The sequence below is a fragment of the Xenopus laevis genome, chromosome 1L (genome assembly GCF_017654675.1).
Source record: "Xenopus laevis strain J_2021 chromosome 1L, Xenopus_laevis_v10.1, whole genome shotgun sequence".
Classification (NCBI taxonomy): Eukaryota; Metazoa; Chordata; class Amphibia; order Anura; family Pipidae; genus Xenopus; species Xenopus laevis.
The window spans coordinates 62,848,695-62,875,595 of NC_054371.1; the positions used below are offsets into that span (position 1 = coordinate 62,848,695).

A 26,901-nucleotide genomic window follows, 5' to 3' on the forward strand; every position below is an offset into this window, starting at 1 on the left:
GTGCAGTAGACTTTTTTAAATGTAGAGAAGTACAGACAGTAGGACATGCATAATAATTAAAAATAATACCCTTGTATATGAAGATTAAGCACAATACAGTAAAAGACAAATATAATAGGTCCTCTGCACTCAACCCATTATCAATATACAGGTACGGGACCTGTCATCCAAAAAGTTTGGGCCCTTGTGTTTTCCAGATAATGGATCTTTCTTTAATTTGCACCTTCATACCTTAAGTCTACTAGAAAATCATGTAAACATTAAATAAACCCAATAGGCTGGTTTTGCTGCCAATAAGGATTAATTATATCTTAGTTGGGATCAAGTACAAGGTACTGTTTTATTATTACAGAGAAAAAGGAAATCATTTTTAAAAATTTGGATTGTTTGGATAAAATGTTGTCTATGGGAGACGGCCTTTCTGTAATTTTGAACTTCCTGATTTCCAGATAATGTCTCCCATACCTTTACTAAGGACACAGCCATTTTGTGTCTTAAAGGAAAACTATACCCCCCAAACAATGTAGGTCTCTACTAAAAGATACTAAAACAGCTCATGTGTAAAACCCTGCTTCATGTAAATGAACCATTATCATAATAATATACTTTTTTAGTAGTATGTGCCATTGGGTAATCATAAATAGAAAATTGCCATTTTAAAAAATAAGGGCCGCCCCCTGGGATCCTACGATTCACTGTACTCACATAAAAACCACATGTAAGGTCACATGAGCCAATTAACAGACAGAGTTATGTCTTTTGCTTCCTCACTTCTTCCTGTTACAGTTAGTGTTGTAGTATTTCTGGTCAGGTGATCTCTGAGGCAGCACAGATAGAGTCACAAAATGGTGGTTCAAGGCAAGAGATGTAAAAGGGCAATATTTATGTAAATATATATTCCAGTTTGGTAAGATTCTTTAATATGTCATTCAATTTGATATAAACTATCTGTTACTTAAGTATTCATTTTGGGGGTATAGTTTTCCTTTAAGCTACCATTTCTCCTGAAATAATCACAAAGCTTTAGCTTAACATACATACGACAGCTGTAACCTCTATTTCTACTCTGCCTGATGCAGTTACCAAATTTCTATGCTTCATGGACACATAATTGGCAAATGTAGGTATTTCTGCCTATAATCAGACAGTGTGCAGGTGTGAATAAATGAAGCAATATTGCACCAAATAGTAGATTCTAAAACCTCCAATACAACTAGTACTGCATTAAAGGAAAGTCAAGTCTTTTCACTAGTTTGTAATGACCACAGGCAAAAATAATGAACATTTAAGGAGGCTAAGCGTGAAGTCTTATATTGCTAGCCTTTTCAAACAAAAAGGTTCCCTTGTTATTTACATATTCATGTAGTGGGTGCTGGTGGGTCATAGGACCACATGAACTAGCTGATGCGGTCCTCAATTGCAAGAAAAATCAAACCACTCCAATCGATATTTTTGGCCTGATATTGATTGGAGAGACCCGTCTGAACCCTCCATACACCGGCAGGACCGATAAAAATCAAACCTCCCCAATAGATATCTTTGGCCTGATATTGATTGGGAAGACCTGTCGGAAGCCTCCATACACTGGCAGGACCTAAAGGACCACCTGTATGACCACCTTTATGCCTTTAAAAATGGGCGGAGGTCTGAGTAATCTCTCTCTTTTAAAAGTCACAAGCGGGGGAGGACTAAGCCTATGGAACCAGTGTTTTCGTCTTGGCAGTCTCTCTCCTTTAAAAACTAATGGCAGGGGAAGATTACACCCTTTGAGACCAGTTCCTTGGTCAGTAGATACCTATGCCAAGAAATACTATGCAGGGAGAAGAAAGGCTTTGAAAAATAACCAGAGGTAAATAGCTAGGGGCCACCATATGGAGTTTACCTTGACGTGGTATGGTGGTATCTAAAAACCCATGTTTTTATAAATACATGTACTTGCAGCGCCGATCCGCGCCTTTATGCCGCCTGAGGCGGCCTTCCGTTGCCGCCCCGACCCCTCCTCACGCTGCACGACGCTAGTGTAGAGAGCGCAATTGCGCTCTCTGCACTAGAAGAGCCGAATTTCCGGGTTGAAAACCGGAAATTCGGCTCTTAGTTACCAGGAGCGGCATTTTTGCCGCCCCTGGTAACCAGGGGGGCGCTGCCGCCTGAGGCGAGTGTCTCAACCCGCCTCATTGGTGGAGCGCCCCTGTGTACTTGCATAGACACTAAATAACTAGTGAAACAGGGGACCAGGAATGTGCATTGATCTAAGTTTGTATAAGAAAGCAGGCAACCCTGGACTTAAGTTGCTCCAGTTGCACATTAAGAGTGCATTGTCAATTATGCTCAGGTAAAGGGCGTCCAGGAGGATTCGTGCAAATGCAACTCTAAGATGAGAAGGCGCTAAAGAGGCCCTTGGAGAGTATCAGGCATCTGTCCATTATTAGGACTGCTCTGTGTCTTCTCACCTGTTGGTTACAACACAGTAATAAGCTGGGGGTGTTGTACTAAAAGGTGCTACTGCTCATTGCTTGAGCTAAAGTGACTTTATATGCACATCGGTTCATTCTGAAGATCTCAGCTCATCATGGAAATACTTGAAATGTATGTCTTTTTGGCTGCTGTTGGACTCCCGGGAAACTTAATCATGATCTATATTACAGCAAAAGATATTGAGAAGATAACAACGGCAGGGCTCTTAATTATGCACTTCTCCTTTGCTAACATGATGCATCTTGTTGCACGCATCTTAACTCTTGTTATTCCCAAGCAAGGGGGTATATGTTATCCAGTAACTGGACCATGCAAGGTGGCCCTCTTTACTCTCTTCTGTGGTCGAAGAGTAAGTATGCTGTTAACTTTACTCCTCGGTGTGTTCCGTCTAATGAGGTTAATAAACAGAACCCGGAAAATAATCAACATTACGCCAAGGAACAAATGCACACATGTTTTGTTGCTTCTGCTGTGGATTGCGGTTGTCTGTCTGTGGTTACCGTATATTTTGTTGATTCCCGCACACAGAACCAGCCATCCGAATTCGACTGAAACGTGTACCTGTTCAATTCTAATTTCCTTCACCGACGAGAATGATTACGTCATAAAACTGTTCAATATGCTCAACGGGACTTTAATTCAAGCATTGGTTGTCACTCTCATGTTTTATGTGAGCATTAGGATTGTGTTGATTCTTAGACAACACCAACGCACTGTGTCTGCAGATGGAGCTCTATCCAGATACAGGAGCAATCAGCGGGAACTTAACGCTATCAAAGGAATCACTGCCCTGCTTGTTTGTTTCGGGATTTGTTTTATCATAAATACAGTGCTCCGGAACATTATCACTTCTGCCAGTTTCTTTTGTCAAAGATTGTTTGGTGATTTCTATCCTGTTGCTTCCCCCTATATTTTGGGATTTGGCTATCAAAGCTTCAGAAATATGTTTACGTGTGTGTCATGCAACCCATGTAAAAAATCCAACAGGCAGCATTCAATTACTGTTTCCTAACAAGATTGGGATCATATAAAAGTGAAACAAAAGCTGAAACGTTGGGCAAGATCTATAAAGTAAGGACATTAGCACTGCTTTATACATCTATGGGACCGGTTATCCGAACAAGGGGTCTTGTTTCTATACCATACGTCTACTTAAACATCCTTTAAACATTAATGTAACCCAGTATGATTGCTTGCCTCCAATAAGGATTAATTAGATCTCATTTGGGATCAAGTTCAAGGTACTGTTTTGTTATTACAGAGAAAAAGGAAATCACTTTTTAAATTGATTTGATTTAAAGGGGTTGTTCACCTTCTGAGGAGAGAGATGTGTTTTGTTCTTTAAGATTGCCTATGACTAAGTGCTGGGTAAGCATGAAACGCATTAGGCTCCATGAGGGGAAATGCTATGTATTTTAATATAATATAATAAATTACTATTTTTATCAGTATGAATATAGAGTAAAATCTTTTTTTTCCAAATTACCCTAGTAACCATGCATTGATTTGAATAAGAGACTGGAAAATGAATAGGAGTGGGTCTGAATAGAAATAGGAGTGATAAAAATTAGCAATAACAATACATTTGTAGCCTTACAGAGCATTCGTTTTTTAGAAGGGGTCAGCGACGCCTATTTGAAAACTGCAAAGAGTCAGAAGAAAAAGGCAAATAACCATAAAACTAAAATTAATGAAAACCAATTGAAAGGTTGCTTAGAATTGGCCATTCTATAACACACTAAATGTAACTAAAAGGTGAACCACCCCTTTAAATGAAGTCTATAGGAGATGGCCTTCCCAATATTCTGGATAACGGATCCCATAACTGTGTAAGATTGGGTTCCTTTTTTAAGTATATAAGCATTTATGGCTAGTGGTTTCTACTATATTAGCATATAGAATAAAAATTGTGTTTGCCTACTGAGCTCATGATCTTTATAGATTTTAGAACAATATACATTGTGTCTATATCTTGTATTTTGCAGTAGGGGGTATATTATTTCCTATGTTAAACACTTGTATTCTGAATTTCGAGCTGTATAGGGAAGTCTTGGAACCTAGCATTCTGTTAACAAAGCCATTGATGTCTTCAATATTCTGACCACAGGACAGATGTGAACTGCTAATCTACCTGGGCTGATTTAATATTGTACACAGCCAAACACAATTCAGCCTTTAATAAAGGGTCTTTGGGTAGGGCAAAACAACTCAAAAATACATTCTGCCATTTTTTCAGTTTATCCCTGGTGAAGACCACTTTTTAAAGGGATCCTGTCATTGGAAAACATGTTTTTTCAAAACGCATCAGTTAATAGGGCTGCTCCAGCAGAATTCTGCACTGAAATCCATTTCTCAAAAGAGCAAACAGATTTTTTTATATTCAATTTTGAAATCTGACATGGGGCTAGACATTTTGTCAATTTCCCAGCTGCCCCTGGTCATGTGACTTGTGCCTGCACTTTAGGAGAGAAATGCTTTCTGGCAGGCTGCTGTTTTTCCTTCTCAATGTAACTGAATGTGTCTCAGTGGGACATGGGTTTTTACTATTGAGTGCTGTTCTTAGATCTACCAGGCAGCTGTTATCTTGTGTTAGGGAGCTACTATCTGGTTACCTTCCCATTGTTCTTTTGTTTGGCTGCTGGGGGGGAAAAGGGAGGGGGGTGATATCACTCCAACTTGCAGTACAGCAGTAAAGAGTGATTGAAGTTTATCAGAGCACAAGTCACATGACTTGGGGCAGCTGGGAAATTGACCAGTCTGGTTTCAGAAAAATACGCTTTAATTTGTTTGTTTGTTTGCATGTTATGTTCTCTGAACCTGCCCTGTCTTGTATACGAATGAAACTCTTCTATGAATAAAACACAGGATAGACCTGCTTGATGTTACACTTGGTGCTGTGGTCTCTTCCTATGAAAAAAAGGCATGGCTAGTCCTTCTACTTGGACATGGCTTTTCTGGACAAATGGGTAAATTGATTTACTATACTGAATTTCATTATTTTTAGTAGGGCATCCCCTATATGGGGAAAAGGTTTGGTCTAACCATGAATTAAAGGGAAACTATACTCCTAAGCATTACAGGTCCCTATATCACATACAACTGTTTCATAAAAATGAAACCTAAAAACAATTTCAAATATTACGATAGTACTGGATAATCCCATATAGAAATACTGTTTGATACAAGTACTAAAGTCTACTGTTCTAGCTCAGACAAGCCACTGTGCTCACACTCACAAACCAAGGGCACACACACACACATGCTAGGTTACAACAGCCAATACGTGGGCAGAGCTCTGTCTTTTATTACCGCATTTTTCTTTTATGGCAAGTATCTGCATTTTGCAAATGGTTACTTGTTTAGTTACTCTTAGCAGCCAATCAACAGGGCACAGTTTACCCTGGAAACAAACAGCTGATTGATTGCTTTGGGTTACTAGACCTGAACAAACGTTTAATTAATTAATTTTTAATTATTAATTTAAGCACAAATAGGGTTACATTAATAAAGGACCATTAATTCCATTATGTCATATGCCGAATTATAGATTATGAATATCCCAGCATCTGCAAATGACATCTTGTAAAACAAGTGCAGACTCATTATCAGTGCAGTCTGACAGTATATGCTATAGTGAATAATGTATCCCCTACTGGAAAATATAAGGATATTAAGGGGCAGATTTATCAAGGGTCGAATTTCGAAGTAAAAAATACTTCAAAATTCGACCATCAAATTAAATTACTTTGAATATCGAATTCGAAACTTTTTTCATCAAATTTGTGTATTCTGCGGTCAAAGAAAAATCATTAAATACTTCGAATTGAACGATTTTAACGTACGATCGAAGATTTTACTTTGACTTCAAAAAACTTAGAAAAATGCTGTAGAAGGTCCCCATAGGCTAATATAGAACTTCGGCAGGTTTAATTTGGCGAAGTATTGAAGTCTAAGTTTTTTTTTTTTAAAGAGACAGTACTTTGATTATTGAAAGGTTGGCTATTCTAAGTATTTTACTTCGAATCGAATTCGAAGTATCCTATTCGATGGTCAAAGTATCCAAATAATTACTTCGAATTCACTTCGACCCTTGATAAATCTGCCCCTATAAGTCACCAAGACTTGTCCATGACAACACACAAAGACAAAGGCAGATTGCTTTTATACAGGTCAGGAAACTCCTAGATAAATTCTAATATCCTCATATTTTACAACATTGAGTATAATATTTTGTTATAATATACGTTTAAATGGGTCATGTGACAAAGTAGATCACTAAGCACCATTTATAAGGATATAATTTACAGGGTATATTAAATGTAAATATATATGAAGCCCTTTAGTTTTGTAAGACTACAGTTCTGTTTAACTTTACTTCTTGTTATTATGAACAATCTCTGTGTGCAATTTTAGATTAACATAAAGCCAAGTTCACACAGGCACAATGTTCAACACATGTACCTGGTAATGTGGCTGTATAGTGCATGCTGCTTACATAGGAAATAATGCTCTCAAACCACTGAAGGGGGAACAGGAAGTACTTCATTGTGTCCATTAGCGATAAATAACTCTGGAGATGTTGCCCATAGCTCCCAATCAGATCTTTGCTTTTGTTTTCTAACTTGTATGTGATTGTTTAAATCTAATTGCTGATGGGTTTTTACTCAGTGTGGCATGGCTGTGGTGGATAAGTGGTGTAGCTATATGTGCCTAAGGCATTTTTATTCATTGGAGCCCCATTCAACATGTTGGTAGGACCAACCTCACGGTGTTCTAAATGACTTGTGGGCTAATAATTGGGGTCCTGCTAACTTGGTAGTATGGCAGCACTTCTCTCCAATGTTCCTATGATTTCACATGTTAAAAGGTACACAAGGTGCAAGCTGACTGGAGGATAGACTTGAAAGCTCAAGGACCAGTAACATCAAAACATTTTTTTAAAAAATTCGTTAGTAAACCACGAAAATAACCCACCAAGACTAATTCAACTTTAAAAATCGCACAGCCTTTATTAAGGAATAACTTACTTCAGAAAAGGCTATCCAGCGATCCATCGTGTGGCACTCGATTTCTCCTACCTGTCTTCCTTATTTATACGACGTAGTATATGGTAGTATATGGTAGTATACCAACAAATTTTTTTGATGTTACTGGTCCTTTAATGCTCCCCCTAACCAGGTATAATAATAATGTTGCACTGCCTACTGTGGTCTAAACAAAGTATATACCTATACATACAATTTAGTGTGAAATGCTATAAACTGATAATTGTTGGCAGACAGCAAGGCACACTGGGGGTCATTTATCAACACTGGGCAAATTTGCCCATGGGCAGTAACCCATGGCAACCAGATTGCTGCATTTATTGTTCTACTTGCACCTGGCTTAAGAAAGCTAATCACTGATTGGTTGCTATAGGTAACTGCCCATGGGCAAATTTGCCCAATGTTGATAAATGAGCCCCACTGATTTCACCAAAGAGCTGAATGGGACTTGCCGTCTACTCCATGTCTTCATGGAGCTATATTGTAATCGTAGGTAACTATAACAAAGCTGAAAAGACCAGTCAATTTAAAATTAAACAACATTTATTAGGGAAATGAGGGGCAAATAAATCTGTGTAAATTAGTCAGAAAAGACATACAGGACCTCCTGCACTCTGACTCCAGTGCCAACATTAAGTACCCAACTTAATATACCAACAGCAAACAATAATCCGAGTGAACACATTGACACAGAGTAATATTAATATTTTGCATTACATGGGGAAGAAGAGGTTAATACACTCACTTTGCCATGAAGATTCAAGTACCAAGACATTATTTTGCATACAGATGCACCATTTTGCCCAGTTTTATGATAGAGTGGGAAAAAGCGATATACCAACAAACAGCCAGCATTATCAGAAGACATTTTGGCAGCCACAGGGCTGAAGGCTGGACACAAGGTATATGTGCACAAAAGCCTCGGACAAGAAGGTGGAGAAGGACAGTGTAAGTAAAGCTGTAGAAACAAATAAAAATGCAATTTCACACATTGATAAATCTGACCCTTTATAGAAGTGTTGCCCAACCTTCAGCTCTTGCAGTACAATGTATCGCCAAAGGCAGAAATTAATGCTTTACAGTTAAAGAGCCATAAAAGTTCTGAAAGTGGAACTATCTTGAAAATAAAAATTTAATATAAGCTTCATCATATTGAAATAAGAAACTTTCCAAATACAATCAATTAAATATTCTGCATCGTTTCTGAAATAATCAAGTTTATCTTCACTATCTCCCTCTCAGCATCTGTTTCTCTTCATTCTCTCTTCATGTAGCAGTTAGGTGTCAGATATTTGGCAGTTAGATCCAATATATCTAATATGGGGGCTTCCTTTCCTAGCAGATACATTAGAGCTCACTCAAATAACGGATTCCAGTACAAACAAAATCTAACAAAATAACTGCCTTTTGCACAAATTCTGCATGTAGAGAGACAGGATTTCTGGTGATTTTAATAGAGTGAGCGCTAATACATCTTCTAGGCAAATAGAGCCCCCCTATAAGACACCCAACTGCTGCACGAATAAGAGAGAATGAAGAGAAACAGATGCAGAGAGAGGAATAGTGAAGATAAACTTGATTATTTCAGAAACAATGCAGAATACTTAATTGACTGTATTTAGAAAACGTATTATTTCAGTATGCTGAAGCTTATATTACATTTTAATTTTTGCAACAGTTCCCCTTGAATATTTGCGGTTACCTACATCAAGAAACTGTATGCAAAGCTTTGTAAGAATGCTCCACTGTAAAATGGATTTTTGGTGGGGGGCAGTGAGCATAGTAAAATATAGAAAGTAGTGATGCGCACCCCTCCTTCTTCCACCCGCCCGAGCCCGACTTCCATTCATAGACCTGCGCCGACCAACCAAGAACGTCACAAAACGGGCAGGGCTAACATCTATAAAAAAGGAAGCAGGAATGCGCCGTCCGCAAATGGGGGTGCGAGGTCGGCCTGAACCCGCACGACCCACGGGTCCCGGGCCGGCCCACACATCACTAATAGAAAGCTCTATGGGGGGGATGTGAAATCTTGGTTCCAACATTGCCATTTACACTACATCAAGGAACAGTTAATGTAAATTTGCATAGGAAAGTTAAGTATAAGGCGAAGCAGGTGTTAAAAGTAAAACAGATCAATATAAAAGGGCACAGTGGTGTCAAACAGTCTTTACTTGGCCACTTAAAAATAAAACAATGAAATCACAGTATTTCCTAGTACTATAAACGTTAATGGCAGCTGTCTTAATGAACCATTACAGTATTAGATCATCCACATTAACATGCTTATATATTTTCACTGCAAAAAAAAACCTGATCAGTGTATTAGCACAGTAGTGCTTTGTACGTACCTGATTATTATTCATGTACCCTCTGTAGTAAGTCATGTGAAAAGACCGATTCTGGGAACATGATTACCAAAAGGGCCCAGCACTCGGGTAAGTTCCATTAAACCCATTCAGTCAGCAGAAGATTCTATCCTGCAGAATCCCCACCGATTCAACGAATACATCATCAGCAATGTAAATGCACTTATTGCAGAAAGGACTAACCTTGCTCAAGGCAACATCTGTGTCATTGCATTTCATTTCCATATCACAGCTTTCAGCTTTATTGGAAGTTTCAGACATAAAATGATAAATATGCATTTCCGTTGAGTGATTTTTGAAGTTGACGAAGGATCAGATATTTTAATAAACCCCATATTTTAATGAACTCCAGTCTAAGGAGCAGCAGCCACAGCACACTATATTAATCATTTTTGGGGTAGTGGAGAAATAAACACAAACTTAAAATTCATATTCATATTTTTACAAGAGTAAAAGACTGAAGTGAACAGGCTGTAAAAGACCTTTAAAAGCACCAAAACCACTTTTTTGGATTTGGCCGAACCCCCGAATCCTTTGCAAAAGATGGGCTGAATACCGAACATAATTTGAATATGCAAATTAGGGGTGGGAAGTGGAAAACATTTTTTACTTCCTTGTTTTGTGACAAAAAGTCACACGATTTCCCTCCCTGTCCCTAATTTGCATATGCAAATTTGAATTCGGTTCAGCCAGGCAGAAGGATTCGGCCAATCGTGCATCCCTTATTAAAGGGACCCCCCCACTTGACATAAGCTCATTTAGTTGGATAATATGTGTATAGATTATTATACGGTATAGGATTTATTATGCAGAATGTTTGCAAAAGGACTGCTTTGCCACCAAAACGGATTCATGCAGCTTAGGTACCATTGTGTACAATGTACTTTTTCATAGTTGCAGGAAAAAAAGGAAACCTTTGAAAAAAAAAAACTATTTAAATTATTTTCTTATAATGCACTTTTTGGATAACAGGTTTCCCATACATGCATTTGCACATGCGTGTGTATATATAAATAAATACACATACGCTTGTTTTGGAAGTTTAGTGTTTATGCATCATTTTTGAAAGAGTAGGGGTATTTTTTCCCTTTAGGTTCAAAGTTCTGGGCCATAGTATTTTTTTTTTCTAAAGCATGGGCTGGCCATTCCTGAAGTTCCAGGAGATGAATGCATTTCTCACCGCAGTATATAAATGTAAGTTAAGCATAACAAATCTTAAATCGGTACAGGAACTGCTATGGTGAATTATAAGAAGCTGTTTGATTGGCGCAAGTGATAGAAAGCCTTGAGCACTTGTACATTATAATACACTTGCAGACTCTATTCCTTACAGGGATAATCCAAATCTTAGTGTATTCCAAAATGCAGATGATAATATCCCACTAAAAATAATCTATGTTAATAACAAAAAAGGCTTAAGGTATTACATGGCAGAACCGTTGTCTGAACCACAGAAAGTGCATAAACATCATAATAATAATACTACAAAACATGGCTAGATGCGTTAAACAAATGGATCTTGTTAGATGGTAATCTTTTTACATAAAAAATTATTTACAGGGGCTTAAATCTACAGATTGCACAGTGCACAATTCAGTCTCTGCCTCGCTGATCCATGGGAAATATTCAGCAAGATTAAAATGTAGGTTCCATCTCAGCAGAATCCACCAGAGAAGGCATCAGAATGCGTCGCTCCAAATGGCACCCATGTGATCATAAAACAAGTGTTCAAATACTACGGGCGTTTATTTGACATTCTTGGTTGGCGTTTCGGTTTCGGTTGACTGTCTCCCATCAGTCCATGCTTCTCTGGTACTTTTCAGTGCTAGTGTTTTCTGCTTGTCTACGACAACGTAATCAACCTTTTCATCAGCAGCGCTGCTTCCAGAACCAACACTCTTCTTCTGTACAAGAAAAGAAACAGAAATAAGAAATCTTTACTTAATGTCCACAGTGTTTCCTATAAAGTTTTAAGTGCTGTCTCCTCAATGCCAAGCACATAGCTGTGCAGCCTCACTCATTTTCACCCAACTCCAGCCCCTCCATTAAAGAGATAGTTGAACTTGGATTTACTAAATGTTATTTCAAACCTGGACCTGGTCTAAGGAACTTTTACTTTGGTCTTCTAATACTTATATATTGTATTGTTTTTGAATTATGAACCTTCCTATTGTGGCTGTTTCTGTCATGCAGCTGAAAATGCTGTCGTGTTGGGAGGCTTACATTTTCTAGTTATAGTACAGGTATGGGACCTATTATCCAGAATGTTCAAGGCCTGGGGCTTTCTGGAAAATGGATCTTTCTATTTGGATCTTCATACCCTACGTCTACTAGAAAATCATGTAAACATTAAATAAACCAAGTAGGCTAGTTCTGCTTCCAATAAGGATTAATTATTATTAGTTTGGATTAAGTACAAGGTACTGTTTTATTATTACAGTGACAAAGGAAATCATTTTTAAAAATCTGGATTATTTAGATAAAATGGAGTCTACTGGAGGCAGCCTTTCTGTAATTCGGATCTTTCTGGATAATGGGTTCCCGGATCTCATAACTGTATAGTATTTTTCCTCTTATTTCTCTTCAATTATGAATTTAATGGAAAAGGAAAGGCTAACATTAAGTAAGCTTTATCAAAAAGATCTATATAAATACACCAGTAAACCCTCAAAGTAATGCTGCTCTGAGTCCTCTGTCAAAAGAAACACCACATTTCTTTCCTTCTATTGTGTACACATGGGCTTCTGTATCAGACTTTCTGTTTTCAGATTAAACCTCCAAGGCTAGTTCTTGAGCCTGCTCAGTTTGCTCCCTGATGTAATCTGAGCCCAGAGCTATGAGTGAGCAGGGAGCGACTCAGACAGGAAGTGATGTCACACCAAGCTAATATGGCAGCTGCTATCCTAAACAAACAGAGAGCTTCTACAGCAGTTTACACTTATATGGTATAGTATTCTACAGAATAAATATAGTGTTCTTGCTTGCACCATTGTGGCTAATCTATAGGCAATAAACTGCCTCAGTAGCTTTCCTTCTTCTTTAAAGCTGTTCTCTGGTTGCTTTGGTTAGACCTAACAAACACATTTTGTTTCAATGAGCGCATCTGCCATGAGGGAAGGAGGCCTTGCCTTAAGTGGCAATTTACAAGAGGAGGCAAAAAGATACCCATAGAGAATTTAAAGGGGTTGTTCACTTTAAAATAATTTTAGTATGATGTAGAGAGCGATATTCTGAGAAAATTTGCAATTGGTTGGTAATTTTTTATTATTTATGGGTTTTGAGTTTTTTAGCTTTTTATTCAGCAGCTCTCTAGTTTGCAATTTCACCAATCTGTCTGCAAGGGTCCAAATTACCCCAGCAAGCATACATTGGTTTGAACAAGAGATTGGAACATGAATAGAAGAGGGCCTGAATAGAAAAAATTGTAATAAAAAAGTGTCAATAACAATATTTGTAGCCTTACAGAGCATGTGTTTTTAGATAGATGGGGTCAGTGACCCCCATTTGAAAGCTGGAAAGAGTCAGAAGAAGGCAAATAATTCCAAAACTATTAAAAAGAAATAATGAAGGCCAGTTGAAAAGTATCTTAGAATAAGCCATTATATAACATCGTAAAAATTAACAAAGGTGAACCACTCCTTTAAGATTATTAAATCAAGTTACCAATAATAACACAATTATTTTGCTCTTTGAGTGTAATTTGTGCAATCTCACTCTATATACTGCATACACTAGTCCTTTTTGCCACAGCCCAAAGGTTGTAGGGAGATAGACAATTGGGTTTTCCATGTAGAAGATTAATACTGTTCTTATTAATAGGGCAGGGGCACATGCAGCAGATCATCCACTTTCATTCGCCTGTGTTTCGTACGCAAGCCGGGAAAAGCTGATCTGCGGTCATCTGCTTTGGCCTGTGTGCAGCTACACTGAAAGGATATCAATGCATAAATAAAAAGGTTTGCATTTTGTGCGCCAGAACATCCATTACCTGATTACATTTGCAGAGCAAGCGACTTCATCAGATTTGAAGTAAAACAGGGTTGTTGCTTCCCTATTGGAAATGGATTTCAGTGCAGAATTCTGCTGAAGTAGCACTATTAACTGATGCGTTTTGAAAAAAACATGTTTTCCGATGACTGGATCCCTTTAAAGGGATACTGTCATGGGGAAACAATCTGTTTTCAAACCACATTACTTAATATTGCACCTAACACATAATCCTATACAGAAATTCATTAAAAATATAACTTAAAAATCAAGACATTCCTCGGAGCTCCAATGATTCCTTCATCTACCTGACATGGTCTTTGATAATCTGAAGTCTTTACTTACTGCTAATGCAAAGTGCCGCAATGGCAAAACACTTGTGTGTGTCCTTTGCTGAAGAGGCCACCCTAATATTAGCATGAGTGGTAACAGGGCTATTTTTAGGCATATCCTTAATACATTATGTTAGAGTCCTGCGCAGGTCCATTTTTAGGAACCCTTCCCTGACCCACAACCTGCAATCTGCGACCCGCTTGGACCCACTACCCGACCGTGACATCATCGGAAGTAGGCGTGATCAGAAAAAGGAGTAAAAATCACTATTGAGAAGACCCGCGGCCCACAAACCCGCAGAACTGCGTTTATACCCGGAACGTCTACCCGCAACGCAGGGTACTGCAGGTTTTTGCGGGTAACCCGCAGGTACCCGACCCGCTGCAGGACTCTACATTATGTATATTGAGTCAGAGAGTAATGACTTTACAAGTGCTTTAAATATAGCAAGAGGAAGTGAAAACTTTAGCCCACATTTTATACAGTGAGCCGTAATGGGGCCGTGAAATGCCACCTTACCCTTCCAAAAAGGTCACCTGAGGGCTGGAGTAAGTTTCAACATGCTACAGATAGGAGCAATTGGAGAAAAGGTCTGCCATATAAAAAGGGAGATAAGGAAAATTTTTGCTCATCACTATGACAGTAACTTCCTGAAAAAACCTGCAATGTGCTGTGCTGGCTGTCACTGATCATGCATAATGCAAAATGATGGCGTTATTAAAACTAAAAACCCCAAACCATTAATTAGTTAGAAAATGCTAAATGATACAATTATTTGCAATGCACAAAATGTACAGTTTGTTGTAACTACATCAACAAGAAGAAAGGAGGTATCGTCTAAATATCCCGTAAGGGATTCTTTTTTACAGTGAGAGCTGTGAAGATGTGGAATTCTCTCCCTGAATCAGTTGTACAGGCTGATACATTAGATAGCTTTAAGAAGGGGTTGGATAGCTTTTTAGCAAGTGAGGGAATACAGGGTTATGGAAGATAGCTCATAGTACAAGTTGATCCAGGGACTAGTCTGATTGCCATTTTGGAATCAGGAAGGAATTTTTTTTCTCCTCTGAGGCAAATTGGAGAGGCTTCAAATAGATTTTTCGCTTTCCTCTGGATCAACTAGCAGTTAGGCAGGTTATATATTGACTTATAAGGTTGAATTTGATGGACATGTGTCTTTTTTTTTTCTACCTAACCTACTAAGTTACTATGAAAAAGTAAGCCCTAGTGGATCTAAGACAGCATGCAGTGATCAGGGGACGGTCTGGTATCAATTATGGCTGCCCCTTGCCTGTAACCTGCCACTGGGGAGGTCACCAAAACCATACAACTCCTCTATTTGAGCCCCACCAACACATCACTAAAGAACATGCAGTAGAACAATAAGTGGTTTTACCTTAAAGTGATACTGACGCGTTCCTATAAAATAGGAACGTATCAGTATCAGTGAAAAGAAGCTGCACACAAACTATAATCAGTTAAAAGCTCCCCAAAGCCGCCCCCAACCCGGAGAACCTTAGTAACGGCGACCCTCTGACACCATTACATCATCTTGCTGAGTTGTTTCAGTCACGCTGGGCTGGGGGCAGCGCGATCCCTCCACAGACTGGAGTCCTGTTTTCATTTGTAATTAGTCTATCCAGGGATTGTGCCACCCCCAGCCCAGCGTGACTGAAACAACTCAGCAATATGATTTAATGGTGTCGGAGGGTCGCTTTTACTAAGGTTCACTGGGTTGGGGGGTGGCTTTGGGGAGCTTTTAGCTGATTATATTTTACGTGCAGCTTCTATTTACCGATACCGACATGTTGCTATTTTTATAGGAATGTGTTCGTATCACTTTAAAAGGAGAACTAAACATTAACTAAAGAATTGGCTCCTCTGTACCAGCCCAAGTCAAGCACAGCCCTTTAGCAGTAAAGATGTGTCTCCAAAGATGCCCCAGTAGCTCTTCATCTTTTCTGCCGATTCACTGCACATGCTCTGTGCTGTAGTCACTTACTGAGCTTAGGGACCGACTCACAATATACAGTACACATAGAATATAAATGTCACAATATAAGGCTGATTAGTAATTAATACAGATAATTACTACATGGCAGCACAGAAACCAGTGCAATTAGCATCAAAATTTAATAATCAGCCCTGTAGCATCAGCTTATATGAAAGACAAAACTCATTTTCTGCTTGATAATTTGTGACGACCCCTAAGCTTAGCTTCTCAACAGCTGCTCAGAGCCCACTGAGCATGTGAGTGTCGCAGACACTTTCCAAGATGGTGACCCCGTGACAAGTTTGAAGTCCTGGATCATTGCTGCTATTGAGAAGCTGACACTTTAGGCTGGTGCAACATGTTCAGAATATAAAATATGGCATTACCAGCCACATAAATTTTTAGGGGTTAATATACCTAAAACCATGGTTCACAAACTTTGAAGCTGTTGCTCATTAAGAGGGCCCATTCTGCACTTCATAGATACTCGTGGAAGCATGCCTTGAAAGTAAATTAGACTGAGATTTGGAGGTGACATTTTATATTTTGGGTTGAATGGTTGAAAAAGAACAATAGAACTGAAACCCCGCAGTCAGTCAATGTGTTTTTTAGTTGGCAGGGTCAGCAAACCAGTCAGCCAAACAGAACATTTTTATTTACAAGGTGGATCAGACAGAAAAGAAACTGTAGAAAATAATTAAGGCTATACCTACAAAGTACTCAGGATAATCTTTATAACAAACAAATTTTTTTATTTAAACAGTGAACTTTCCGTTTAATCGATTTGCTTGGCAATGTGACTTGACGGCCCACTGCATGTAAGCCTGAATTTTAGAAGCAAGATATGGGTATCACCTAGAACAGTGCTGTACTACATGTAGTGGGCCAATTAATTCTCATACAATGTGTTAGAGGGCCATGTAGGGTTGCACCTTTTCTGGAAAAAAATACCGGACTTCCTATATATTTATCTTTTTTCCCTATTAATAACATTGGGATCAGCCATCATTTTTACCGGCCAGGTGGCAACCCTAGGGCCATGTTAAACTAAAATAAGATGTTCGGAAAGTTTAAAGTGACAGCATCAAACAGTGACTTTGGATCCCAACTTTAGAGAGTGCAGATGAATATATTTTAAGTAATTGCCTTGAATGATTTAATGCCCTCCGAAAGCTGGTCCCTTGCAGTCCTAGTCTTAACAGGAGAAGTTCAGAGTCCTTAATTTGTTTGGGCTGCCTGTTAGTAATTTCTGCCTATTTGTCACACATATTATTAAACAGAAGCAGTCTTGTAATTAGACCCATGTGTAATTCAAGGTAAAACAAGCATATTAAGTAATTTGTACATCACATGCCTTTCTTGGTGGTGTTGATTTTCCAGAGTCTAAATCCAAGTCTAAATATTCCACTTGCTTGTCTCCCTTAGGCTTTATCATAGGACTGTGCCCTTCATCGATGCTGCTGCTCCCAAACAAACTCTGGAAGTAATAAAAGAACCTATGTAAGGATATCTAGCTACATTTCTGTTCAAAGGACAATGAAACAAAACAACTAGTATAGCATGCAGGAATGTACATTTTATTAATGCTAAAGGGGAACTACCATGGAAATAACCATCTTTAATAGATCTCACTAAAACAGGAGTGCCCATACTTTACTAATGTGAAGTAAACAACCCCCCCCCCCAAATTTTGTGTCCGTTAGGCTACTGTGTTTGCTCCCACTGTTGCCATTTGCATTTGTGATGGCAAAATAGAAAGCTTTAAGTAAATTGCATGGACACTGCAACTGACATTATCCAAAAGGTGCTCCGAAGGTAGAGAAACAAAGGAGTTTTGTGAAATCAGATCCTAGAACAGCGTCGAATTGTTGAAGCAAAAAGTTTAATGAATCTCGAAAAACACGAACCTCCAAGAGCAAACTCTATTTAATGGAGAACTAAAGCTAAACTAAAGAAGTAGCTAGGAATGTTGTACATTATGTTTTTGGCTTCTGTACCAGCCCAAGGCACCCACAGCCATTTAATAGCAAAGATCTGTGTCTCTAAATTTGCTCCAGTAGCTCCCCATCTTCTTTTCTGCTGATTCAGTGCACATGCTCTCTGCTTACACTTACTGAGCGTAGAGTCTCACTCACAATATACAGTACACATAGAATCTAAATGTCACAATATAAGGCTGATTAGTAATTAATATAGATTATTACTTCATGGCAGCACAGATACCAGGGCAACTAGCACCAGAATTTATCAGCCTTGTAGCATCAGCTTATATTACAGGCCAACCTCATTTTCTGTTTGATAATTTGTGACGACCCCTAAGCTTAGCTTCTCAACAGCTGCTCAGAGCCCACTAAGCATGTGAGTGTCACAGACACTTTCCAAGATGGTGGCCCCCTGTGACAAGTTTGAAGTCCTGGATCATTGCTGCTATTGAGCTGAAACTTTAGGCTTGTGCAATAAGTTCAGTTTATAAAAGATGAAATTTTTAGCCATATTCATTTTTAGGGTTTAGTTCTCCTTTAAATAGATATTAACCAACAAGCAAGCTGTATGTAGAGTTACGTTTAGACCCAAGAATAAATCACTGTAGATTAAAAACAGATGTAATTAATACGTACTGGATCTTCAGTTGAGAGACTTGGGTTCATGGGTACATAGTTTTCTTCACTATCCTGCGAATCACTGCTGGAAGCAGTGCTATGTACTGAATCCGGCCTGGGAGGCATAGGGAACCTAGAGGAACTAATTACAAGAAATCATTTTGACCAAAAAAAGCAGCACAAAATTTCAAATATAATGCAGCTGATAGGGTTACATTTACAAAGTATGGGATCTCTAATTCGAAAACTAGCTGGCTCTAAATTATAGGCAGGCTATCTCCTAGAGTGTCCATTTTAAGAAAATAATTCTAATTACTTTTTTTCTGTAATTAATAAAACAATAATACAATCAGAAGGACATGTAAACACTAAACTAGGAAAATAACCGGAGATTCTGTATTTTGAATAGACTATCATTATGTTTGCTACCCAAGAAGCTTTATTACATAGAGTTTTAATTGCAAATAAAAACTAGAGCTAAAGAGGACCCTTAGGGTCAGTCCACACAAGCAGATACGGGGAGATTAGTCACCCCAGCAACAAATTGCCTCTTCTTCGGGGCGACAATCTCCCCGAACTGCCTTTCCCCTGCCCTCCGCTGGCTAAAATGAAAATCGCTTGCAGCAATGTACATGCGGCGCTTCATTTTTCAAAGTTGCCTCACGGGCAGGGGAAGGCAGTTATTGTATTTAATTAGGAAATGAGGAAATCTCCTCAATGATAACTTGCATGCAAACATTGAAGGCCCCTTCTAAACCAATTTTTATTTTGTAAGCTGTATACATTAATTTATAACAAACAGAGGTAAAGTTAAAATAACTTATGGTCTGCATAATGTGCGGGGCCTATGTCAATAAATGACGGTCAAACCAATTAATAAAAATACTCACTCTCGTGTAAAGCTTCTTGTAACAGGAGATCGTACTGGCGTCTGCATGGATTCCTCCCACTCAGACATAGACGGTATTTTCAATGGTGCTAACCTTACTGAGGTAGAGAGAATACACAAAAAAAAAAAAAATAACCTTCTCTCAACTCATAAATCATTTATTTTAAGATTATCTGATAAAAAGACATGCACTCAAAACTAATACAGCAATATTGCATAAAATATGACAGAAAAGATTGACTATTTATATAGAGATCACTGTATTCTGTTCTTATAGAAAGCCAACACCCCTTTACCAAATAAATTTTATTTCTGCTTCCATTATGTATATGAAAACATAACAGTAATAATAAACAAAAAACATAGAGTACTCTATAAATTTAAAAATATAAGAAAAAACAAGAAAAACAAAAAAATCTTGGTGTTATTCACATAGCACCTTAAATGACAAAGGCTTATTTTGCCATCCTCCATAATATTTACAGCAAAATAAGCATTCCTACACACCAATGCACATAATAGGAGAGTGTGGAGATCTAAAGTACATACCCTTTCTTCTTGTGGAAAATTCACCTATGGTTTGGGAATCAGTTCGCTCTAAACCATGAGGTTTAGGTCTTAAAATTTTAGGGCTCTGACCTAATTGGTAAAAAGAAGACTCTCTTAATAAAATAAATATATATATATATATATATATATATATATATATATATATATATATATATATATATAAAATATATATATATATATATATATATATATATATATATATATATATATATTTTTTTTTTGGAATAGCAAGGCAAGGGGGAAAAACGCTCCACTGGAAGCAGGGAAATCCAGGCAATGCAGCATGGTTAATTCTGTGCGCAAAAGCAGCCTTACTGAGCCGGACTCATGCTAAGGAGGAAGCACCACCATATTGAAATGACATTTGCTGCATACCGAAAGCATGTCTGAAGCAAGCAAAGAGTAGCAGCCTTTATTCTCCACTCACCTTCCCCGTGAATATGCGCACAAAGCAAATAAAAAAATTATCATAATTACATTGATTGCTTTTAACGTTATCCTTAGATAGAGATCACTTATAGAATTTAAACATATTATGGTCACAACCACTGAGAGGGAGGGTCACAGGTCAAATTCTACTCTGATAGGTCACACACATGAACCAATCGCCAGCCACTTTTTCGCTAAGTGAAATGGATGACCTGGCCACATTGTATAGGGGCCCTTTTTAAGCTCCATACTTAACACTTATACAAGAAATATCTCTTAAAGAATGACATGTTTTGTTCCAGAAACTAGAGTCCTGCAGCGGGTCGGGTACTCGCGGGTTACCTGCAAAAACCTGCGGTACCCTGCGGGTTGCGGATAGAAGTTCTGGATACGGGTATCGACACAATTCTGCGGGTCGGGCCACGAGTTTTCTCAATAGCGATATTTACTTTTTTCTGATCACGGCTATTTCCGACGATGTCACTTCCGGTTTACAATGGCAGCACTTCCTAATTCTTGATGGTCAGCGGGTCGCGGGTCCGGATAAGGTACTTGTGGGTCGGAAGCGGGTCCAAGTGGGTAAGAATGAGGGTTGCGGGTCCGGGTTGCAGATCTATTACGGGTCCCAAAAAATGGACCCGCGCAGGACTCTACCAGAAACTGGCAGATGTCTTTGCTCCACTGATAAAAGAAACTTTGTTGTTCTGTTGTGTTCACGTGTCGCTGAAATTGTAACTTTTATTACCGTTACCTCTATGGTTAAACACAAACAACCACTGGAAAACAAAAACCTTCATGCTAGAGTACAGGCATGGGATCAGTTATCCGGAAATCAGTTATCCAGAAAGCTCAGAATTATGGAAAGTCCGTCTCCCATAGATGCTATTTTATCCAAATAATTAACATTTTTAAAAATAATTTCCCTTTTCTCTGTAATAATAAAACAATACTTTATTGGAAGCAAAACCAGCTTATTGGGTTTTTTAATGTTTAATGATTTGTGAGTAGGCTTAAGGTATGAAGATCCGAATTACAGAAAGATCCAGAATTCTGGATAACAGGTCTCATACTTGTACTAGAAATACTACCATTAATTTTTTTTTCACATTTTTAAACACATTCCCCCCATATGCAATAAAAGGCACAAAGTTTGCCCAGGAGCAGTAACCCATAGCAACCAATAGGATCTTTGCTTTTAAACAGATGACCAGTAAAGTCTACCTTCTGATTGGTTGCTATGCGTGACTGCTCTTGTGCAAACTCCGTGCCTTTTATTACATAACTCCCATAATCTACAATACATTAAAAAACTCAAAATAAAATTGCTCAGCAAAAATAAATTAAGCACATTTTTTGAAAGATTCAACCGCCCCTAAAGAATACAGAGCAATAAAATCCTAGAAATTCATGTCATTTTCTATTGATTTGTGATTACAATGATCCAGGGAAGGTAAATATAAATAAAATCAAAGCATTAGAGAGGCAAAATAAACTATGGAACAGTAATGCAGGCAGCAAGAGCCATTGAAAATGATTCAGGATCCCACAAGAAGATCATTTCTTCAGTGTTGATAGGGCCTTTTCAGAATTCTTTGTGTGGATCCTCTGTATCATTGTTTGAACATTTGGAAATGAATCTTAAAAGGCAAGTCAACCTCAAAATAAAAATTTGCCTAATGTGTAATGATTTGAGGAGGTTCACCAGGAGCAGGCAAATAGCCAACACAAAAGCTTATAGAGCAAAAATACTTAACCATGAAAGTACATATCCAAGCAAAAGCCTTCACCTAGAAGCCTTCACCTAGAAGCAGCAGTCTGTGGAGAGCACAATGCAGTCTGCCACAAGCAATATCTGATTCAATAAACACATATCAGTTATTCAGTTTAGGGGTGATACGTCTGATCATTTCTTTGAAGTTCAGAGAAAATGGAGCACAAAAGAAGCCGATGCTCGTCCATTAAAAGGTAAAATTTATTGAAAAATCATTAAAAAGGACAACCACAAAGTATAATGGAATCTGCCACCAACCATCTCAGGACAGAAAGTTCACAACCCTGCGGCCGTCCATCTTTTTTTTTTCACTTTCCAGTCTTCTGGCTAAGGATGCTGGGAATCATTGTTAAAAAGGTGCTAGAGAGTCACAGGGTGAAGAAAGAAGATGTTACAGGACACTGAGCATCGATTTGGACTTTCACAACTGTGAATCATTGTTTCCTATTGACTGGATAAATATGTATTTCACTTTTATATTTTTTCTACAGAGGCCTCTTTTTCTCTGCCGCCTTGTCTGTAGATCAACTTCTCTCTTTGTCTCTTTTACTTCAATGCCCTTTTTGTGAAAATTGTTTTATGTGTATACAGTATGAAATAATATAATTTTATGATCTCTCAAAAAAAAAAAAAAAAACGCCCGCTTAACGCATTCGTGGACACCAGCCACTTCCTCAAACCGCATGCCTAAGACACATTGTAGGCTGCCTGCTTAACGTGTCTCGTGGCTACTCAGAAGCTTTTGAGGAAGTGTCTGGTAGCCACAAAAAGCGTTAAGCAGGCAGCCTGCGGTGTCCTAGGTATGCGGTTGTCATTTTTAAATAAATATTTTTACCTTTAAATGAACGAACATCTGCTTCTTTGGTGCTCCGCTTTCTCTGAACTTTGTACTGAACCTGACTGTGTGGGATCACAGTGTATGTGCAACACATTGGAGCCGAATTCTGTCCGGTAAGTGCTCCCACTTATACTCTTTGCTGGACTGATCATTTATTTGGAAATCATTTCTGGGAAATGTCTTTGCCACTAGCATCACTAATATAGTGGAGTAAGATCTGTTCCCAATCAATAATCCAGGCTGCTATACTAAACTTGGTCCATTCTGATAAACTATAGGTCTATTTGATATGCACAACTCCCCCAAAATTAAGAATGATGCCAATAGTAGGAAATAGTTTTCTAACATTTTTGGTATAACATAGAAACATTAAGGGCAGATTTATCAACATTTGGGTTTTTGCTGTGATTTGAGTTATTTGCAGCAAAAATCATAAAAATAATAAAAATTCCAAAAGAATCAGCATCTAAAAGCTGGTGAGTTCATATCAATGGGTGCTGTAGTTTTCAATTCAGGTTTGAGATTTATTCAGAATTATTATCTCATTGAAAATAAATAGTAGAATGAGTTCACGGTGTGAATTTGAGATTTTTTTAAAATAATTAAGTACAGGTACATCAATTTTGCATCTGTTTTGCCATTTACTGGAATTTGTGCTTTTTGAACTGGGCCACAGTGAAGCCTTAATAACTGGACAAACATTTTAAAAGTATTTATTATCATTCATTCATATATGACAAAAAAAAAAAGTGAACAACAATACTGAAACCCAAAAGAAAAGTGACAGCAAGAACATCCCCGAAATAACAGTTACCTCACTATCGACATATACTCAAACAGTGAGATCAGACTTGCCAATCTTTTGGGTCACCATTTTTAATTACAGAATTACAAATGAGTATGGGTATGCATTCAAATGTGGATTTAAAAAAAAATGAATAAAAAAAAGATAAATGGGAGCATTTCCATTTAAGAAAATCACCAGTGGACTCCAACAAAAAACAGGTAGGTAGTTTATCATGTTTAACGTCAAGTCAATGCTGCAAAAAAACAAAACTGTGCCTATTAAGAGCAGTCATCATTCCCAACAACATTATTTAAGAAATGTCTAATACTATTTATAGGACAGCAATACTTCATATTGTATGTTTTTAAGTCTCTTATTGTGATAGAGAAAATTCCAAATTCTTGGTTACATGCAGATTTCCCTTTCTTCTGAGCAGATATTCACTGATCTAGAGAAACAATGGCAGGAACTTTAGGGCAAATGCATAAGTTCTGTGCAGATGGGAGGCAAAGTATCCTGCACAATTTACACTGCTGCATCAAGGCGGATCATGTTATATTCCAAAGGCTGGTGTTAAACAACATAACTTTTAGAAGTAATAACAAATATTTATAACAAAAGCATAGAGTGTAGTGCTACACAATCAATCTCACCGCTTTTTGTAGCGTCGGGTGCCAGCTGCGACTCTGTCTGCCCAGGTCCAGTACAAATTCCAATACAAATTCCAGCAGCACTCCGGTAAAGTGAAAGAAATTTATTTGTGCAAATGAAGCAACGTTTCGGGCATAACTTGATAAAGGGCTGGTTATGCCCGAAACGTTGCTTCATTTGCACAAATAAATTTCTTTCACTTTACCGGAGTGCTGCTGGAATTTGTATTGGAACAAATATTTATAAAGCACTAACATATTCTGCCTCTGCAGCGCTGTACAGCACAATGTTATAAACTGGTGGTAAATGTCATTTCCTTAAATGGGAATAAAATATACAGGTATGGCATCCGTTATTCTAGAAACCCGCTATCCAGAAGGCTCCGAATTACAGAAAGGCTGCCTCCCATAGACTTCATTTTATCCAAATAATCAATTTTTAAAAAGTATTTTCTTTTTCACTGTAATAATAAAACAGTAGCTTATACTTGACCCCAACCAAGATATAATTAATCCTTATTGGAAGCAATACCAGCCTGTTTATTTACATGATTTTCGAGTAGACTTATGGTAAGGTTACACGGGGAGATTTAGTCGCCTGGCCACTAATCGCCTCTTCTTCTAGTCGACAATCTCCCTGAATTGCTTTCCCCTGCCTTCCCGCAGGCTATAATGAAAAATTGCCAGCGGGATGGCACTCGTGGCGTTTCGTTTTCCGAAGTTGCCCGAAGCTGCCTCATGAAGAAACTTCGGGCGACTTCGGAAAACGAAGCGGCGCGAGTGCCATCTCACTGGCGATTTTTCATTATAGCCGGCGGGAAGGCAGGGGAAAGCAATTCGGGGAGATTGTCGCACAGAAGAAGAGGCGATTAGTCGCCAGGCGACTAAATCTGCCCTAATCTCCCCGTGTGACCTTACCCTTAAGGTATGAAGATACAAATTACAGAAACATCTCTTATCCAGAAAACAACAGGCCCCGAGAGCATTCTGGATAATGGGTCCAATACCGGTATAGGTTTTTTTTTTGTTTTTTTAAAAAACCTTAACTATTTATGTAATGTATTAGAGAAAAAGAACAAACACTCTTACAATACACCTGCAGATTTTTATGGATACCACGTATCCAACAGTTGCCACCTGGGGGTGATGCTCTCCAAACAATAGCCTTATGATTTGTAAAGGCTAGAAGGCCATTTCACATGCTGAACATTTTGTTGCTGCCACTTACCTTGAGGAAAACTAAAGTGACAAATTGCAATGATGTACAACCCAGAGGCAGATTCCAAAAGCTTGTGTACCTTCACACAGAAGCCCCCGTGTATTCTACAAACACTATATTACGGAACAGGTATGGGATCCCTTATCTACAAAGCTCTGGATTATGAGAACATTCACATTTTTTAAAAATGATTTCCTTTTTCCCTGTAATGATAAAACAGTGCCTTGTACTTGATGGTCACTAAGCTGCATGAACCCATACTGGTGGCAAAACAATCCTATTGGGTTTATTTGATGTTTAAATGATTTTTATGGCATATTTTTTGTTACTAAATTACACTGTGTACATTGCAAGTAATTTATTCTGCCATTCAAAATGTCATTCTTGAACCAATAAATGTAATTGTATTTTTAGATGAAATGCAGCCATCTCAGGCCATTTTACCTATTGTTTCTCCTACTCACTGTAAATGAAGGAATTGCTACTTGGGTTAGCCAGGCTTGGCTTTTTACTATTGAGTGCTGGAATCATATCTACCACTAGGGCATGGGAGAATTTATAGCAATCAAAAATTCCTTTATCCAAAGATAATTGTCCCAAGGCTTTTCTCAGTAAAAAAATTTTTCTTTATTTAAATTAGCATTAAAAATTCGGATACAAACTCACCCCACCAGGCCCACCTTACGCGTTTCGCACCTTCCGGCGCTTAGTCATAGGTGTATCTTAATAATTTATAGCAATGCAGGTGTCCGGTTGCTGTTACCTTATCTTCCTATTTTCTGCTGAAGGGCTGCTGGAGAGGAAAGGGAGGAGGTGATATGCTTGCAGTGCAGCAGTAGTGACTGACCTTTATCAAAGCACAAGTCACATGGCTGAGCGCAGCTGGGAAACTGACCACATGTATGGCTCAATGTCAGATTTCCATATTAAATATTAAAAAATAAAG

At 38.2% G+C, this 26,901-nt stretch overlaps 2 protein-coding genes across 7 annotated transcripts in view; one reads left to right on the plus strand and one right to left on the minus strand.

The window, feature by feature from the left end:
- Positions 1-2,494: 2,494 nt before the first annotated feature.
- LOC108705452 lies at positions 2,495-3,891 on the plus strand. The gene has a single exon (XM_018242333.2). The coding sequence runs from the start codon at positions 2,570-2,572 to the stop codon at positions 3,485-3,487; it is 918 nt and encodes a 305-aa protein (XP_018097822.1). The 5' UTR covers positions 2,495-2,569; the 3' UTR covers positions 3,488-3,891.
- Positions 3,892-9,674: 5,783 nt separating this feature from the next.
- Positions 9,675-26,901, minus strand: part of gab1.L (GRB2 associated binding protein 1 L homeolog) — a 71,432-nt gene continuing 54,205 nt past the window's right edge. For 3 of the 6 annotated variants that reach the window (XM_041582650.1, XM_041582655.1, XM_041582663.1), the window contains 5 exons: positions 20,241-20,330; positions 19,693-19,789; positions 18,821-18,944; positions 17,557-17,679; positions 9,675-11,793 (listed from right to left, as the gene is read on the minus strand). In XM_041582650.1, coding sequence (XP_041438584.1) covers positions 11,635-11,793; positions 17,557-17,679; positions 18,821-18,944; positions 19,693-19,789; positions 20,241-20,330 — 593 coding nt within the window. In that variant the 3' untranslated portion in view covers positions 9,675-11,634. Of the gene's footprint in view, positions 11,794-17,556; positions 17,680-18,820; positions 18,945-19,692; positions 19,790-20,240; positions 20,331-23,996; positions 24,535-26,901 lie in introns of those variants that run through there. The other 3 variants (XM_018242326.2, XM_018242327.2, NM_001095730.1) reach the window with 2 other exon arrangements.